Genomic DNA, 17830 nt, shown 5'->3' with positions numbered 1-17830 from the left:
GAAGTGATCCTAAAGGGGTAAGATCCGGGAGGTGTTGTGTGATGCTGGAGAGTAAGACAGGAAAGGAAGAGAATGAAAAATCCAAACTGGAGGAGAGAGGGGTAGAGTGAAATCCTATGGGCATTGCCTTAGTGAAGGGGAAGCAGGCAGGGTGCTTTTCTGAGTGGGGAAGCACAGGGATGGGGAAGAAACTCAAAGCTGGGCAAGGGGTTTGGGCCTTAAAGCAGTAGCAAGATTTAGCGAGATGCCCATATCCTCCACGTGGCCAGGGACCAGGTGGAGATCAAAAGACTGATGGCTTACACAATGGGAGCATTAACCGCGCAGCTACCTTGGCCTCGTTGAAGATGTGAAAGCGCATGCCCAGAAGGGCGGGCATTGTCACGTGCGGCTGTCTCACTGGATTTGGCCCCGCCCCTTGCCTCCCGGCTGATTTATTGGGGGTGGGGAGGGGGAGGGGGCAGCGTCTGTCAGCTAGGGAACCTGCACCGCAACTGGAGGGGAGAGTGGGTGCGTCCCCACAGCTCCAACCCGTACTGGACCCCTCTGCCTTTGGTGACCCCTAGTCCTAGTCCTAGGGAGGGGTTCTCTCACCTCGCCTGGGGGGTTGGGGATGGGTGAGCCCAGACCCTCAGGAGGCCTGCCCCAATGACCACTATGTCCCCAGGCAGTTCGGGTCCACCACCAGCAGCTGGTTCAGGATGGAGGTCCTGGACGAGTTCGACAGTGAATTTCCCCAGAGTGTGACCTTTTGCCAGCTCATTTCCGAGGAGGACTTTGAGAGGCAGGCCGCCACCTACACAGAGCGCTCTCTGCGCCGCCTCTTCCGCACCCTTGACCGCAACCCAGCGCTGGCGGAGAGGGTCGTGCGCAAGGGCAAGCAGACCGAGTGCGAGCAGCGTGGGCTTCTCTCCTTCCTCTGGGTGCGGGCCGCTGGAGCTGGAGACTAGGAGGGCGGGAGAGGTTACCACCCCCGCCTGCTTCCCCTTAGGGCGGAGCTCCGAGGAAGATGGGACTTTGGGGATGTGTAGCAAGTTGGGAAGGGCACCGTTGCGCTTAGTTGGGTCTGCCATTAGGGTCTTCCAGAAATCAAGACTACCCACCTTGGAGAGTGGAATAAGCAGGTGACTCCTTGGTTTCCTCCTCCCCTGCCTATTCCGCCTTTGTAGGCGAAGTTCATCTGTGCTGTCCAGGGAGAACTGAACCAGTGCAACAGCATGGGCGCCCTAGAGATGCACCAGCGCCTGGAGCAGCTGAAAAGGAGCATCCATCGTGTGCATCTGTACTCCCAGGGTGAGGTTCAAGTTCTACCCAGGCTGGGCTCTGGGAATACACAGGTCCATTACATCCTCAGCCATGCTGTGAACTGGGTGACCAGCTCAGGTCCACTCTTCTGGTTGTATTTGTCTTTTTTGGACATGGTTTTACCCAGAGCAGGAAAGCAGGGGGTTGGTACAGGCTTCATCCAGGGAGAGAAACACAGCTTCCAGTTAGATTAGCTAGTTAAGCGAATCACCAGCTCTGTTTCTTCCTGGCTGCAATCCTGAGCAAGTCAGGTCAACCTTCTCAGCCTAAGAGCCTTAGTCACTAACCTTGGAGGGTGATTTTGGAGAGTGGGTGAAGGATAGCAGGCAGTGTCTGACCTTATAAACCCAGCAAACCTGACACAGGACCCACTTATCTCTGGCCCTGTCTCTGGGACTTGTTAATGTTTACTTATGAAAGTAAGTATAGTCAGGCATGGTGGTGGCTACCTGTAATCCCAGTGACTTGGGAGGCTGAGACAGGAGGATCACAAGGTCAGGACCAAACTGGGTAACTGAGTGAGATCATGTCTCAAAATAAAAAGGGCTGGGGATATAGCTCAGTGGTAAAGAGCCTCTGGGTTCAATCACCAGTATCCACCTCCGCCCCCACCAATTAAAAAAAAAGGAAAAAGAAAGTAAATATACATGAAACTAGAGACTACAATAAATACCTTAGTATCTGTCACTAGCCTCAGCCACTGTTCCCATCTTGACATGTTACTTTTACTTTCTGCCCCCCTTGCCTTTTCCTGGAGTATTTTAATGAAAATCTCAGATATTGTCATTGTATGTCTAAATGCTGTAGAAAGCATTTTAATTTTATTTATTGATTTAATTTTTTTTTTTTTTTTTTTTTTTTGTGCTGGGGATCGAACCCAGGGCCTCATGCTTGCAAGGCAGGCACTCTACCGACTGAGCTATCTCCCCAGCCCTTGATTTAATTTCTTAATTATTTTATGCTAGAGATTGGAGATTGAACCCAGGGCCTTGCTCATGCTAAGCACTTACTCTACCACTCTACCACTTTACCCCTCAGCTGTATGCATCTTTATTTTTTATTTTATTACTTTTTTTTTTTTTTCAGTACTGGATATTTGAACCCAGGACTCATGCATGCTAGGCAAGTGCTCTACCCCTGAGTTATATTCCCAGCCCATGCATCTTAATTTTTTTCGAAGACATTTTCTGACATAACTCACAAAATAGTATTTGCTGAAATATAGTCACATCTCTCTTATGATATATCAGTCTTTCTACACTCAATCTGTCATGTCAGGATTCACTGAAGTCTACACATTGTTTTCGGGCATTAGGCCTGTATGCGTGATCTTAACCAAAATGACAAGAAGTGATCAGGCACTGGGTCTCTTACCTTCCTTTTTCACTGGATTACTGTATAATTTGTGTCCATACTGGCACATTTGTGATCATATGGGGATGGCAGGGGTAAACTGGGCTCGCCTTGAGTAAATAAGGAACCATGGCCAGTTAAGTTGAAATCCCCGTAAGATGAGATGACCCCACTTCTCTTTCCCCCATGTCATTGATTTGAACTGTCATCCTCTGGTGTCTCACCTTGTTTTCTGTTCTTTCTTTCTTTTTGGTACGGGGAATCTAACTCAGGGTCAATTTACGTCTAAGGTACATCCCCAGCCCTTTTTTACTTTTTTATTTTGAGACAGGGTCTTGCTAAGTTGCTGACTCTAGTCTAGAACTTGTGATTCTCCTGTCTCAGCCTCCTGAGTAACTGGGATTATAGATAAGTGCCACCGTGCCCAACCTGTCTGTATTCTTGAACAGTCTAAGACCTTGACTGGATTCAGGTTGAGTTCCTTTGGTGTATTTGGAGATATGCTACACTTGAGGTGAGGCAACTTCCTTTGGCATCACACCAGAAGACCCAGCTTACTTGGGGAACTTTTGTGTGGTGCTACATGTGAATCTTCCATATCACTGATTCATCTGATAGACCAACAGCATGTGTAACCCCCTCCCCAAGTAATCCTCAAGGTCATTTATCTTTTTTTACAGAAGAGGAAATAGAGACTTAAGGAAGTTTGCTGACATGTGCAAGGTCATGTAGGTAGTAGCTGAGCCTGAACTTGGACTTGACTCTGGGTTGGTCTGGAGCATAGGCTCTTAGCCTCTAGGCCATTGCTGGGTGGTGGTTATTATGACTGCAAATGAACTGTTCTTTTTTTTTTTTTTTTTTTTTTTTGGTGGTACTAGGATTGAGTCCAGTCACACTCTACCACTGATCTATATCCCTAGCCATTTTTATTCATTTTATTTTTAATTTTAAGACATAGTCTCACTAAGTTGCTAAGACTGGCCTCCAACTTGCAATCCTGCTGCCCCAGCCTCCCAAGATACTGGGATTATAGGCATAGGTCTGTAATGGGCTATATGATGGGCTGTATGAGCCTCTTGTTAACACCTACTTCCTTGGTCATTTCCAACTTTAAACAGTTGAAATAACCAGACTAGTTGAATGCAGTAGGAAACCTAAAAGAGAGGAAAGGAGGGCTGGGGAGATAGCTCAGCTGGTAGAGTGCTTGCCTTGCAAGCACAAGGCCCTGAGTTCGATCCCCAGTACCAAAAAAAAGAAAAAGAAAAAAAAAAAAGAGAGGAAAGGAAACTGACCCAGGATCCTGCCCCTCAAAAAGGTCCTCCCTGAGCCCATCTCTTTATGACCTTTCCAATGTGGGTTTCCACATGAAGGAAGCACTCTTCTTTTACATCCTGGACCTGGGGGCTGGGTGTTGGTATGGGGCTCGAAATCTGGGGTCTGGATACCCCTGCTGGTATTGGCAGACAGCTTTCTACAGTGCTTTGGGAGTGGGTGGCAGTCTCCCTGTGCAGGTCAAGCTCACCTCTCTTTGGCTGAGACACTTAATTACTTCCTATGAAATTCTGCCCTTGCAGTCAGACAGCTCAGTTGTGAATCCTGCCTGTGCCTTTATCAAGCAGAGGCTCTGATTTCACCTATAAGATAAAAGACCAAAATACCCTTTCTCCATGGGGCTCTGAGGTTGGTCAGATGGTACATATTGATGCTTGTCAGTGGTGGCCCTAGTTATTTTCTCCTGTACCTTCTCTTCCTTGCTGGAGGAATGGTGTGAAGACACTACACCATTACATTTAGCCTCTACTCCATCCTGGTCTGACCTTGGTGTAGCTACTCATTGGCACTTTTTGTCACAGATGCCAAGAAGAGGAAAAGGAAGCCAAAACTGAAGAAACCAGAACCCATCCTCTTACGGGACCAGTCAACCTCCCCATGCCTGCCACCAACCCCGCTGCCACCACCTGCTACCACCATGGCCTCTGTACTGGCCCCATCACCCCCTGTCTATACTATGCCCAGGGTCTTTGGCCCTTTCTCTCCGCTGCCCAGCAAGTCGGTCAGTGGGAGTGTCCCCCACTCCAGGCTGTCCTGGGAGGGGCAGTCTCTGTCCCCCTGCTCAGAACAATCTACTGCTCTCCCAGGCCCATAGCCATGGCTCTCAGATCTCTGCAGAACCCTCTTTGCAGACAAGGTTTTGGGTAGAACAGTAGTGGATGAAGCAGATAAAAGGGGGCTGCTCTGGTTGAGGGGTCCTGGTGGAGGTCAAAGGCACAGAGCTCCACCTTCTTGACCTCAGGTGAGCAAGGAAAACTCAGGTGCCCTCCGCAGGATCCTGGGGCTCCCAAAGGACAGGTGGAAAACTATGGGCCTCTCCCACATCTTTATCCCCACTACTACCTCTTCACATGAGTGTTGTCCCCATGTTGCCTGAATTCCAGGCTCTAGTTTATCCTGTATATCTTATTTCAGGTCCCTCTTCTTCCAGGCAGCCCTCCAGCCCCCCAATTAGGACCTCCTCAGTCAACTGCCAGTCCCCATCCTATCTCCTGTACCCTTAAATTGCCAAATCATGGTGGGTATTGACATATCTGCTGAATGAATGAAAGTCACATAGTTCTAGTTCTTGGAAAAGGATTGGTTTTCTGCATGCTGAAATCCCTACACTTGTCCTGAGATTTCCTTTGTTTTCTGCAGATGGAGAAATTGGACATTTCAAGGTCTGAAGTGAAATTAAACTGGAATGGCTTGTCCTCAAACCCAAAGAGGTGGAAGGAATTTACTTTGGGCTTAAGGAAATGAAAAAGGAGCATTTGTGGGAGTCATTTGGGGGATAAAACTTAGTTGTTTTTTGTTTGTTTATTTGTCCCTACCTCTTAATTCTCACCACAGTCTTGAGTGGTTATTGTCCTCATTTCCCAGAGTAAGAGTCTGGACTCTGTATGGGACTCCTAGACCTGTGTCACAGATCTGCATTCTGAGGCTGGGGAGGGGCCCAGGGTTGAAATCCCATCTCTGCCCTGTTTTTCAGCCACATGGTTGATCTGACCCCCTTGGTCCTCAACCCCGGAGGCTTCCATTTCTCATACTTGACTGGAAACAGTGCGCACAAGCTTCACTGCCCTGGCTTTCCCTGGTAAGCGGGTCTCTGCCTCTCTGGGCCAGATAAATTCTGGCTGTGCCCCAGCTCTAGTGTATCCATCCCTTACTTCTGACAGACATTGTGGTACTGTGCAAAAAAAAAACCAAATCTTTTTTTTTTTTTTTTGGTGGTGGTTATGGGGACTGACCCCACCTAGGAGTGTTTTATCACTAAACTATATCTGCCCCCTGCCCCCCCCAACCTTTTTTTTTTTTTTTGAGACAAGGTCTTGCCCAGTTGCCAAGACTGGCCTCAAACTTGAAATCCTCCTGCTCAACCGCCCCAGTAGCTGGGATTACAGGTATATGCCACTGTGCCTGGCCAAATAAATCTTACTTATGATTTCTCTTCCACTTCCAGAAATGACTCTAAATGTAATCAGGGCTGCCTGAAAAGTCATGCCCCTTCCTAGTTTTTGTAATTGTGATAAATCAGTAACCACCTGAAGGCCCAACAGAAAAGGAATAATGCCACCAAACGAGCAGCCCTATGGTTGTTATATATGCGTTTTGCAAAGCACGAGTTAACTGAACGTGGGTTTTTTTTAATCACCTGCTTTTTCTACTTACAGTGCTAAGTATTTCCCAAGTGTAATTTATTATTACAATTATTATTATTATTAGTAGTAGTAGTAGTAGCAGTAGTACTGGGATTAAACCCAGGGGTGCTTAACCACTAGGCCACAACCCCAGCTTTTTTTTTTGGTAACAGGGATTGAATCCAGGGGCACTTAACAACTGAGTCACATCCCTGGACCTTTATATTTTTTATTTTGAGGCAGGATCTAACAAGGTTGCTTAGGCCTTGCTAAGTTGCTGAGACTGGCCTCAAACTTGAGTTGTTTTGCCTCAGCCTCCCAAGTTGCTGGATTACAAGGAGGTACTACCATATCCAGCCCAAAGTGTAATTTAGACTGGCTGCTTCATTGTGTGACTTTTTTAAACAATAGATTTTAGTTATTAGAGCTGTTTTCAGCTCATAGCAAAATTAACCAGAAAGTACAGAGATTCCTACCTCTAAATATGCATAGCCTCCCCACTATCCACATACTACACCACAGAGTTACATTTGTTGCATTTGATGAACCTACATTGATACATCAATACTCAAAGCTTCTAGTTTATGTTAGAGTTCAGTTTTGGTGGTATGCTTTCTGTGGGTTTGGACAAAATTTTAATGACATGAATCCTCCATTATAGAATCATGTAGAGCAGTTTCACTGTCCTAAAAATCCTTTGTGCTCAGCCTATTCATTCCTGCCTCTCCCTCACTCCTGAAAACCACTGATCTATTTACTGTTTCCCTAGTTTTGCCTTTTCTAGAACATTATATAGTTGGTGTCATACAGTAACACAGCATTTTCTTTTTTTAAAAATACATTTTTTAGTTGTCAATGGACATTTATTTAATTTATTTATATGTGGTGCTGAGAATTGAACCCAGTGCCTCACATATGCTAGGCAAGCGCTCTACAATGAGCCACAACTGCAGCCCAACATCACATTTTCTGATTGGCATCTTTTGCTTAAGATTTCCATGTCTTTTTTTTTTTTTTTTGGTGGGTGGGGTGATAGGCCTTGAGCATTTTCCAAGTCTTTTCATGGTGTGATTAGTTCTTATTGTTGTTTTAGCTCTGAAAAATGCTCCATTGCCTAGGTGTATTACAATTTACCTGTTTATATCCTGAAAAACATTTTGGTTGCATTTAATTTTTGGCAATTTGCTATAAATATCTGAGTGCAGGTTTTTATGTGAACATAAGTTTTCAGCTTACTTGGATAAATGCCAAGGAGCATGTTTGCTGGATCCTATGCTAAGAGTATGTTTAGTTTAGCAAGGGACTACCAAACTGCGTTCCAAAGTGAATGAACCATCATTCTCACTGGCAATGAATGAGTTCAGATGACTAATTTTTTTTTTTTTAAGATGGGTCCTGCTTTGTTGCCCAGGCTGGCCTTGAATTTCTGGGTTCAAGCAATCCTTCCACCTCAATTGCCCAAGTAGCTGGGTCTACAAGAATGTGCCACTGCACCCAGTTTCTATGGATTTGTTGTGGTTGTGGTTGTGGTTGTGGTGGTGCTGCTGCTGCTGCTTGGGATCAAACCCAGGGACTCATGGATGCTAGGCAAGCACTCTATCACTGAACTACATCCCCAGTCTTGTGATTTTTATGTAAGAAACTCACATAGTTTCTAAGATTCATAAGTGAATCTTTAAAAATGCTTTTGGCTGCCTTTGTAATGAAAGATATAAATGCTGAGATTGCTGGGGTGAGTCTTACGTAGCTATTGAAAAGCCCAAAGTAACTGGGTGTGGTGGCACACCCCAGCAACTGGGAAGACTGAGGCAGGAGGATTGCAAGTTTGAGGCCAGCCTCAGTAACTTAGCAAGAACCTCAGCAACTTAGGGAGATCCTATCTGAAAATAATTTAAGAAATATAAAAAGGATGGGAGATGTTGCTCAGTGAAATCACCCCTGTGTTCAACCCCCAGGAGGGAGGGGGGAAGAAAGCCCAAAGTAAAGAGAAGACTGTACCTACAAGGTTTTAGAGACTCTTTAGCTATGAAAATATTACCATATCAGTTTAGTTTTGTTTTCTTTCCTTTTTCTTTTTCTTTCTTTCTTTCTTTTTTTTTTTGGTACCAGGGATTGAATCTTGTAGCTCTTAACCACTCAACAACATCCCCAACCCCTTTTATTTTTTTACTTTGAGACAGGCTCTCACTGAGTTGCTTAGTTCCTCTCTTTTTGCTGAGGCTGACTTTGAACTTGTGATCCTCCTGCCTCAGCCTCCCAAGCTGCTGGGCATGTGCCATCAAGCCTGGCCCCTGAGTCCATTTTAACCGTTTTTACTCAGATAACACATATAGCATATAAGCTACCCATTTAATGTTCAATTAAATGAAGTTTTGTATGTTCATAGTGTAACCATCTTTACCATCCAATCTTAAAACATTTGATCACCTCCAAAAGAAGAGAGTTAGGGGCTGGAATAGAGTGCCTGCTTAGCATTAGTATGTGTGAGGCCCTGGGTTCACCAGCACCAAGTGGTAATATGTGCCTGTAGTCCCAGCTACTTGGAAAGCTAAGGTAGGAGAATCACTCAAGGCCACCTGAGTGTGATTTTTTTTTTTTTTTTTTTTTTTAAAACCTGTGATGGCGCACACCTGTAAAATCCCTATGATTTGGGCTGAGGCAGGAGGATCACAAGTTCAAATCCAGCTTCAGCAACTTAGGGCCTAAGCAACTTAATGAGACCCTGTGTCTAAATAAAATACAAAAAAGGGCTGGGGTGGCTCAGTGGTTAAGTGCCTCGGGGTTCGTTTCCCAGTAATACACACATACATGCATAAAATTAAATAAAACACACCTACAATGGGAGGAAATATTTACAAATCATTTCAACAATGAAAAAGCAACCCCCACAAAAAAACAAACCAATTAAAAATGCGCTCAAGATTTGATTAGACATTTCTCCAAAGAAGATATATAAAAGAAGATATTATATGACCAATAAACAGGAAATGATGCTCAATAACATTAGTTATTAGGAAAATGCAATTCAAAACCTCAAGATGCTGGCACAGTGGCATATACCTGTAATCTCAGCAACTCGGGAGCTGAGGCAGGAGGATTTCGAGTTCAAAGCCAGCCTCAGCAACTTAGTGAGACTGTAAGCAACCTAGTGAGACCCTGTCTCAAAATTTCAAAAAGGATGTGTCTCAGTGATTAAGTGCCCCTGGATTCAGTCCTGGGGATCAAATCAAAACAAAACAAACCCCACAAGATAACATATTACATTGACTAGAATGGCTATAATTTAAAGGCAAAAAAAAAAAAAAAAAAAATGGGCAAGTGTTGAGGAGGATATGGAGAAATTGGAAGCCTCATGTGGTTGATGGTAATGTAAAATAGGGTAACTACTGTGAAAATCAGTTCATCAGTTCTTCAAAATGTTAAACATAAGAGTTCCCATGTGACCCAGCAATTCCACTTCTATGTATATACCCAAAAGAATGGAAAAAGGGACTCAGATACTTGTATGTGAATATTCATGTTCATGTTCATGGTGCAGGGGAAACTGCATCACCTCTCAGCTGCCACCCCCAGTTTATTCACCAGCTGTAAGCAAGCACTAACTTACTTCAGTGTAGATCTGGACATTTCATATCAATGAAATACATATGGCCATTTGTATCTGTATGCTGCCACTAAGTATAATGTTTTCATGGTGTGTCTGTTGCAGCAAGGCTAGTACCTTCTTTTTATGATTGATAATGTTCCATTGTATTATTATTTAGCCATTCATCAGTTGATAGGAATTAGAGTTAACATTTTTGACTGTTGCAAACATTTGTGTACAGATTTTCACGAGGGCATAGTTTTCAATTTTCTTGGGTATACCCCTAGGAGTGAAATTGCGGAGTTGTTGGGTCAGGTAAATTGTTTCCCAACGTGGTCACCTCATTTTATAATCCCATTAGCAATGTATAAGGATTCCAATTTCTCCACATCCTTGCCAATGCTTGTCATTTATTTATTTATTTATTTATTAATTAAGACAGAGTCTCCTTATGTTGCCCAGGCTGGTCTTGAACTCCTGGACTCAAGCAATCCTTCCACCTCAGCCTCTTAAGTAGCTGGGACTACAGGTGCATACTATTAATATGCTTACCCAACTTAACTGTCTTTTATTACAACGATCTCAGTGGGTATGAGGTGAGGTGTATCTCACTGTGGGTTTGATTTGCATTTCCCTGATTACGAATGATTTTGAGCCATTTATCTGTACTTATTGGTTATTTGTATATCTTTGGAGAATTGTCTGTTAAGATCCTTTGCCCATGTCTAAGTATTGGGTTGTTGCCGGGTGCAGTGGCACATGGCTGTAATCCCAGAGATTTGGGAGGCTGACAGGAGGCTCCTGAGTTCAAAGCCAGCCTTATCACCTTCGTGAGACCCTGTCTCAAAATTAAAAAAAAGGACTGGGGATGTGGCTCATTGGTTAAGCCCCTCTGGCTTCAATCCTCATTAAAAAGACAACCCAATATTTATAAATATAAATACAAATATTGGGTTGTCTTTTTTTTTTTTTTTTTCATAGTACTGGGGATTGAACCCAGGCGCACTCTACCACTGACCTATACCCCCAGCCCTTCTGTTTTGTTTTGTTTTTAATTTTGAGACAGGGTCTCATTAAGTTGCCGAGACTGGCCTCAAACTTGCCATCCTCCTGCTTCAGTTACCCAAATAGATGGAATTACAGGTGTGTGCCTCTGTACCTGCCTAGGCTTAGTTCTCTTGAAAGATAATCTTTTCAAAACATGATCAGAAAACATAGAAATTCTTGAACTCTTTCACCCAGTATTTTCAACCCTGGAAACTTCTTCCAAGGAAATAATAAGGAAAAGAAAGAGCCAGTTGTTTAAAAATGCTTGTCAACATCAGTTAAAAAGAGGAAACATGGAAACAGCTCAAATATGCATTCATATAACTATGGAATATTATGTAACTTTTACAATTATAAATAAATATGACTAAGGATGTTCATGTATATTCATGAATTATAGTCAAGTGGAAGAAATAGGCTACTGAGTCAGATTAGAAGAAGTGGGGTGGAAGGATGTGAAGGTGACTGTTGGATGACCGAAGGATTTTTTGCAATGTTACAAAGCAAAATTTCAAAATAAAGCATTATTGAACATCATTCACGTCCTCAGAACGAAGTCACAGAGCAAGACTGTGATCATCATCTTTTCTAGGCATAGTTTTCTCTATATGTGATTCATTTTTTAAAAAATCTTACCTTTGTCACTTAATGTTACAGTCCTGGGAAATTGTATGCTTCTGGACTGTTTTAAACACAAGTTTCACTGATCAGGGCAGTAGCCATCCGGTGGGACTAACTTCCAGTTTTCCACTAGTGTATTCAGTGCTGGGGCTAGAGTTATTTACCAAGCTGTTTCTGAATTTCAGATGAACTCCCTAAAGTATAATTACAAAGAAAAGGGTATGAACAATTAATAAGAAATCTATCTTTTTAGAATCTAAGAGCAATAGGTTTACTGCAGATAATTTGAAACCCACACAGAAAGACTTATCAGATCCCCTCCTATTCCCAACTCCAGAAATAACCATTATATTTCTGTTTTAGTGAAGACTTCTTTTCATGGATACATGTGTATGTGCAAATGTTATAGTTATAAAATTGAGATTGGAAGTGTCCTGTTAGGCAGTTCTGTAGCCAATACTAGCAAGTGATTTTCTTCCCACATCATTAAAAATATCTTTAGGTTCACCAATAATCGATGCAAAATACTTCATTGTATGAATAGAACATCATTTACTCAACTGTTCTTGTCTGGGAATACTGTACTGATGTGACCATCTTCCAGGTTCTTGGTACATTTTACTTTTCGAGTTAGCTGTGATGTTATGGTGTCATCGCCAAAAAATGAGTTATTTTTAATTGTTTTTAATTTAGGAGCTAAAGGTGTAGCTCAGTGGTAGAGTGCGTGCCTAGCATGTGGAAGGTCCTGTATTCTATCCCTAGGACCTAAAGAAAAAAATAAGTACAAAAGGCTGGGTGGGGCTGGGGATATAGCTCAGTGGGTAGAGTGCTTGCCTTGCAAGTACAAGGCCCTGCGTTCAATCCCCAGCACAGGGGGAAAAAAAACAAAAAACAAAAAAAAAAACCTTATAAAAGGCTGGGTGTGGTGGCTCAAGCCTGTAATCCCAGTGACTTGGGAGGCTGAGACAGGAGGATCTTGAGTTCAAAGCCAGTCTCTGCAATTTAGAGAGGCCCTAAGCAACTCAGTGAGACCCTGGGCTGGGGAATGTGGCTCAGTGGTTGAGTACCCCTGAGTTCAATTCTGTATACAAAAAAAAAAAAAAAAAAAAAAAAAAAAAAATATATATATATATATATATATATATATATATATATATATATATATGAATCTCCATCAGAACATAATCTGTGAGAAAAATTCACATTAACAAAATACAGGGTCGGGGTTGTAGCTCAGGGGTAGAGTGCTTGCCTTGAATGCATGAGGCATTGGGTTCAATCCTTAGCACCACATAAATAAATAAAGGTATTGTGTCCATCTATAACTAAAAACAAAAAATATAAAAATGTCATAAAGATACATATAAGATACCACTGCTAAGAGTGTGCCATTCCAAATATTTTGTGTCTACACACACAAATACACTAGTTATTTTATTTTATTTTTTGCAGTGCTGGGGATCAAACCAAAGGCCTTGTGCTTGCAAGGCAAGCACTCTACCGCCTGAGCTATCTAACCAGCCCACAAATACACTAGTTTTTAACTCAAGTAGGATCATATTGCATGTACTTCTCAACAACTTGGCTTTTTCCATTAATAAACAATTGGGATGTCTTTATTTGTTGGCTATCTCATTCATTCCTTTAAGCAGTAGCAGAAAAATTCACAGCATGGTTACACCACGATTCCATTAGCTGTTCTCTCCTGGAAGTTTAGATTGGTTCCAATTTTTTTTAGTTGTTGACGGACCTTTACTTTATTCACTAATTTATATGCGGTACTGAGAATCCAATCCAGCGCCTCATGTATGTAAGGCAAGCACTCTACCACTGAGCCACAACCCCAGCCCTGGTTCCAGGTATTTTACAGTCACAAACGTTGCCGCAATTAAGTCTTGAAGTAGTATTGGGTGCCATCCTGCAGCCTAGGATATTGTCACGTGTACCGTTGGCAGCCCTGTGTGCTAGTGTCATACCTCATGGGCATGTGTTGGATGTCTCTCATGCAGGACCTCAGCCTGTAGTGGCTCCCCCAACACTGAGGAGACTCCATCCCCTGCTGTGAAGGCTTCCATCTTCACCCCGCCTGTCCTACTCAAGTTCCAGCCCGTTCCCAGACCCAAAGACGACTCAGAGAACGACCCTGGCAGTGCAGAGTCGGTGCCCCACAAGAGGAGTCCGTAACTTCTTCCCTACAAACCATGACTTGTGGAATGAATAAAGTTCCCACCGAGGTGCCTTCCTTGTGGTGGGCTCCCTATGGGTTGTGCAATCCCGCTGGTTTATATTGCTAACCTAGCATAGCGCCGTCCTTAACTCTGATTGGAGGAGTTCGGGGTTACAATCTACTGGATTGGCTAATTTTAGAATTAGGGCGGACATAAAGGAAGGGCTACAATTGGATCCAATATTATGAAAATGGACCACCAGGCATTATTTCTCACAGTACAGGTATCGCTTTACAGGCCTACGCCTGGAAGGGGGAGCAGAAGTGGTGCGGAGGCTACTGGGATTAAAGATTTCAGTCTGGTAAAGCGTGGGGACACACCCTCTTGTAAACCCACGACTAGGGAGGCTGAGGCAGATCACAAATTAAGAGGCCAGCCTGGGTAACCTAGCAAGACCCTGTGTCCAAATAAAAATAAAAAGAACTAGGGATGTAGCTCAGTGGTAGGGTGCCCCTGGGTTCAATCCCCACCCCCAGTCTTTGTCTGTCTGTCTCTCTCTCTCTCTCACACACATATATACACACAAATACGACACTAGTGAGACTTTTTAAAAGAACTGAGAACTTAGGCTGGGCTTGAGCAGGGATGACCCGGAGCTTTGGCTGGGCAGGTGATGAGGCGCTTCAGAGGTTCCCAAGAAGATGGGGTCCTGAAGAGTGAACAAGTCATAAAACCTCGCCTCTCCCCCAGCCTAAGCACCCGGGTGCCAAGGGACCATAGTTCCCAGCATGCCGCGCGCCCGCTTCCGGGGCGGGTCTGCAAGACCCGGAAGTGGTGAAGAAACTCCGTGGAAGCTCGCGAGTCTGAGTTGTAAGTGGTCGCTTTTCCGCGTAAGTTGTTTCTGCTGCTGCTGCCTCTGCAATGGGGAAACGACAGCACCAGAAGGACAAGATGTAAGTTGGGCCTCAGCCGGGATCGGCGCCACGCTCTGCCTCAGTCCCCTGCCTGATTTAGCGCTAGTGCTCTTTCTTGGAGTTCGTCGAGAGCCCATTCCAAAATGTCACTTCCGGAAACTTCCGCACGCCCCCTTCTGTAGGCAGGCTAATGTGTCTTCATCCACCGCAGTTTCCTTGGATAAAGCCCTGATGTGGTCTCGACTGAGCGCGACCCTTATACTGGCCTCGGCGCTCGTTTGAACCGTTTACTTCTCAGAATTTGCCTGGGACCGCCCCTGTCACTCATCGTAACCTTTGCTCTTGCATTAATAGTCTTTCTCCTTCATCTCTAGTCTCCTTGGGTGCTGGTTCACACTCATTAGCCTACACATCTCTAGTCTTTTAGTTTAAAATAAGCCAGCCGGGCGCGGTGGCGCTCGTCTGTAATGCCAGCGACTCGGGAGGCTGAGGCAGGAGGATCGCAAGTTCAAAGCGATCGGTTATTTAGCGAGGCTGAATTAAACCCTTTCTCAAAATAAAAAGGACTGGGGATGTAGCTCAGTGGTAAAGGGCTCCTGGGTTCAATCCCCGGTATCAGAAAAAACAAAAAAACAAAAAAACAAAAAAAACACAAAAAAACAAAAACAAAAAAAACCTAAAACAAGCCAACTGTGTCCCTGCCTTTTCTCCAGCTGCCTCAGTGTTTCTTTGATTCTCTTCCTAACAAGTGAAAGACTTCCCTACTTGCTGTTTTCTGCTGTGCCTTGAAACCAACTCAGTCAGATTTTTGCACCCAGAACAGCTCTTGTTGCCAAAATCTCAATAGCCTATGACACAGTAATTTCTCTTTCCCGAAGTCCTTCTTTAGTGTCTTGAATCTCACATGCTTTGTTTTGCATCTACTTCAGTGACTTCTCTCTTCTCAGTTCCTTTTCCTGGGCCTTCCTCCTCTTCTCTCAGACCTCATAGGTTTCTTCTCCATTTATTTTCTCTGTGAGTGATCTTTCCCAGTCATCTATAAGTTGAAGTTGATTTTTTGTTTTTTGGCACCAGGGATTGAACCCAGGGGTGCTTAACCACTGAGCCACATCCCTAGTCTTTTTTATATTTTATTTTATTTAGAGATGGAGTCTTGCTGAGTTGCTCAGGGCCTTGCAAAATTGCTGAGGCTGGCTCTGAACTCGAGATCCTTCTGCCTCAGCCTCCTTACAGGCATGCAACACTGGCCCCACCGAAGTTGATTTCTTCATTCTTACCATAGTCAGCTGTTTACTTGACATCTCCCTGTAAAGAAGAACTGGTAGATATCTGAAAGTTTCTTTTTCTTTCCTTGTCTTTTTTCCTTTTTTTGTTAAGAGTTTTACTGCATTGCTCACGCTGGCCTGGAACTCTTCATCCTTCTGCCTTAGCCTCTTGAGTATCAGGGATTACTAGCACATGGTACTACCTGAAAATTAATATTCCCTGTATTAGTGTTCTGTCACTGTGACAAAATATCTGAGAAGAGCAACTTAAAGTAGGGAAGGTTTATTTTGGCTCATAGTTTCAGAGGTTTCAGTCCATGGTCAGCTGGCTCTGTTTTAGACCTGTGATGAGGCAAAGCATCATGGTGGATCAGACCTGCTCCCTTCATGGCAGTTGAGAAGCAGAGATCAAAGAGGTAGCCAAGAACACACAACAACCAGACTGGTGTTTTGAGACACAGGTTAAATCATGTCAGGGGCGCGTAACCCTCCAAACAGCTTTCCCATTTTGAGCAAATCCAGAGTCTTTACCATGGCCTGTGTAGCTCCTGTGATCTAGTCATTGCCCATGTCTTTATCATCTGTTTCCTATGTACACTCTTCTCCAGTGATGTCTTGTTTTGGGAACATACCCAGCCTTTAAACCTTGGTACATATTATGCCTTCTAAACTCTTCCCTGGATCTTCATGTGCCCAACTTCTTCTCATGTCAGGTCTTGTCATAAATTCAGTTTGTTTCTTCAGGTTTGGGAAATTTTCTGATATTATTTCATTAACTAGGTTGTTCATTCCTTTGGTTTCTATCTCTGTGCCTTCCTCAATCCTGATAATTCTTAAATTTGGTCTTTTTGTGATGTCCCATAGTTCTTGGAGGTTTCATTCATGATTTCTTAGCATCTTCTCTGTTTGCACAACTTTATTTTCCAGATTAAATATTTTGTCTTCATTGTCTGAGGTTCTGTCTTCCAAGTGATCTAATCTGTTGGTGATGCTTTCCATTGAGTTTTTTATCTGGTTTGTTGTTTCCTTCCTTTCAAGGATTTCTGTTTTTTTTTTTTTTTTTTTTTTTTGGAGAATCTCTGTCTCTTTGTTGAAAGATCTTTTGCTTCCTGTAGTTGCTCTTTTAACTGCTTATTGGTGTGATCATTCATTGCCTGCATTTGCTCCCTTATTTCATCCTTTGCTTCACAAATCATTTTAATTATATATATTTTGAAGTCCTTTTCTGAAATTTCTTCTACCATGCTGTCATTGGATTCTATTAATATAGAATCTAGGTTTGTTTGGATCATTTTCTTCCCTTGTTTTTTCATGTTGTTCATGTATCTTCCCCTCTAGCAGTGCAGATCTGGGATATTACAGTTTCCCCCCTATAGGCTTATAGTGACCCTATAGATTTCCAAAACCTCTTCTTTAAGGGGGAGATCAACATTAGCAGAGCCCAGTACAGACAATATGCAGCCCTAAACCAAATAGCCCCTATGAAGACATTAACAGTATTGTCATAATAAACAGAATGAGTTCAATTATTATCTACAGTATAACAAGTAGATTTGCAATAAGGTCTGCAGTTTCTAATGGAGGACAAAGAAGATGGGGAGGGGTGTAGGATGTAACTACTAGTGGGATAGGAAAAGAGTTTTTAGAAATTCTAGGTCGTAGAAAGAGTGAAAGTGTAATCAAAAGTAGTTGGTTGTTAGCATGAGAAAGGGGAGAAAGAGGCTCTGAGGAAACAGGTGAACAAAAGGAAAATAGAGCAAGAAAAGTAAAGAAATAAAGACTTAAAAATTTTCAAAAAGGAGAGAAAGAAAAAAAAATCTACACTATAACAGTCATGTAGTATTCAAATCTCCCAGTCTTCAGTAGCCTGATGCATGAGAGGTACCTGACAATGAGC

The 17830-nt window shown here is 43.3% G+C and overlaps 2 protein-coding genes across 4 annotated transcripts in view; both read left to right on the top strand.

Annotated features, from left to right (window-relative positions):
* The first annotated feature begins 701 nt into the window (after positions 1-701).
* On the top strand, positions 702-13814 carry LOC124991158 (uncharacterized). Its single transcript, XM_047561959.1, has 6 exons — positions 702-923; positions 1170-1293; positions 4512-4711; positions 5350-5420; positions 5684-5788; positions 13596-13814. Exons 1-6 carry the CDS (start codon positions 702-704, stop codon positions 13768-13770), a joined length of 897 nt encoding a protein of 298 aa, XP_047417915.1. The 3' UTR covers positions 13771-13814.
* A 756-nt stretch (positions 13815-14570) lies between these two features.
* Positions 14571-17830, top strand: part of Ppil2 (peptidylprolyl isomerase like 2) — a 30456-nt gene continuing 27196 nt past the window's right edge. For 2 of the 3 annotated variants that reach the window (XM_047561202.1, XM_047561203.1), the window contains exon 1: positions 14571-14707. In XM_047561202.1, coding sequence (XP_047417158.1) covers positions 14676-14707 — 32 coding nt within the window. In that variant the 5' untranslated portion in view covers positions 14571-14675. The remainder of the gene's footprint in view (positions 14708-17830) is intronic. The other variant, XM_047561204.1, reaches the window with a different exon arrangement.

This window comes from Sciurus carolinensis, chromosome 8 (assembly GCF_902686445.1).
Source record: "Sciurus carolinensis chromosome 8, mSciCar1.2, whole genome shotgun sequence".
NCBI classification, from domain to species: domain Eukaryota; kingdom Metazoa; phylum Chordata; class Mammalia; order Rodentia; family Sciuridae; genus Sciurus; species Sciurus carolinensis.
This window is presented reverse-complemented; position numbering and strand designations above follow the sequence as displayed.

Bases quoted from the DNA above. Each gene is read 5' to 3' on its own strand.
- LOC124991158 (XM_047561959.1), top strand. From the start codon at position 702: ATGGAGGTCCTGGACGAGTTCGACAGTGAATTTCCCCAGAGTGTGACC. The intron at 5,421-5,683 runs GTGGAAGGAATT...CCTGTTTTTCAG, and splicing joins TTGTCCTCAAACCCAAAGAG to CCACATGGTTGATCTGACCC. The intron at 5,789-13,595 runs GTAAGCGGGTCT...TCTCTCATGCAG, and splicing joins CACTGCCCTGGCTTTCCCTG to GACCTCAGCCTGTAGTGGCT.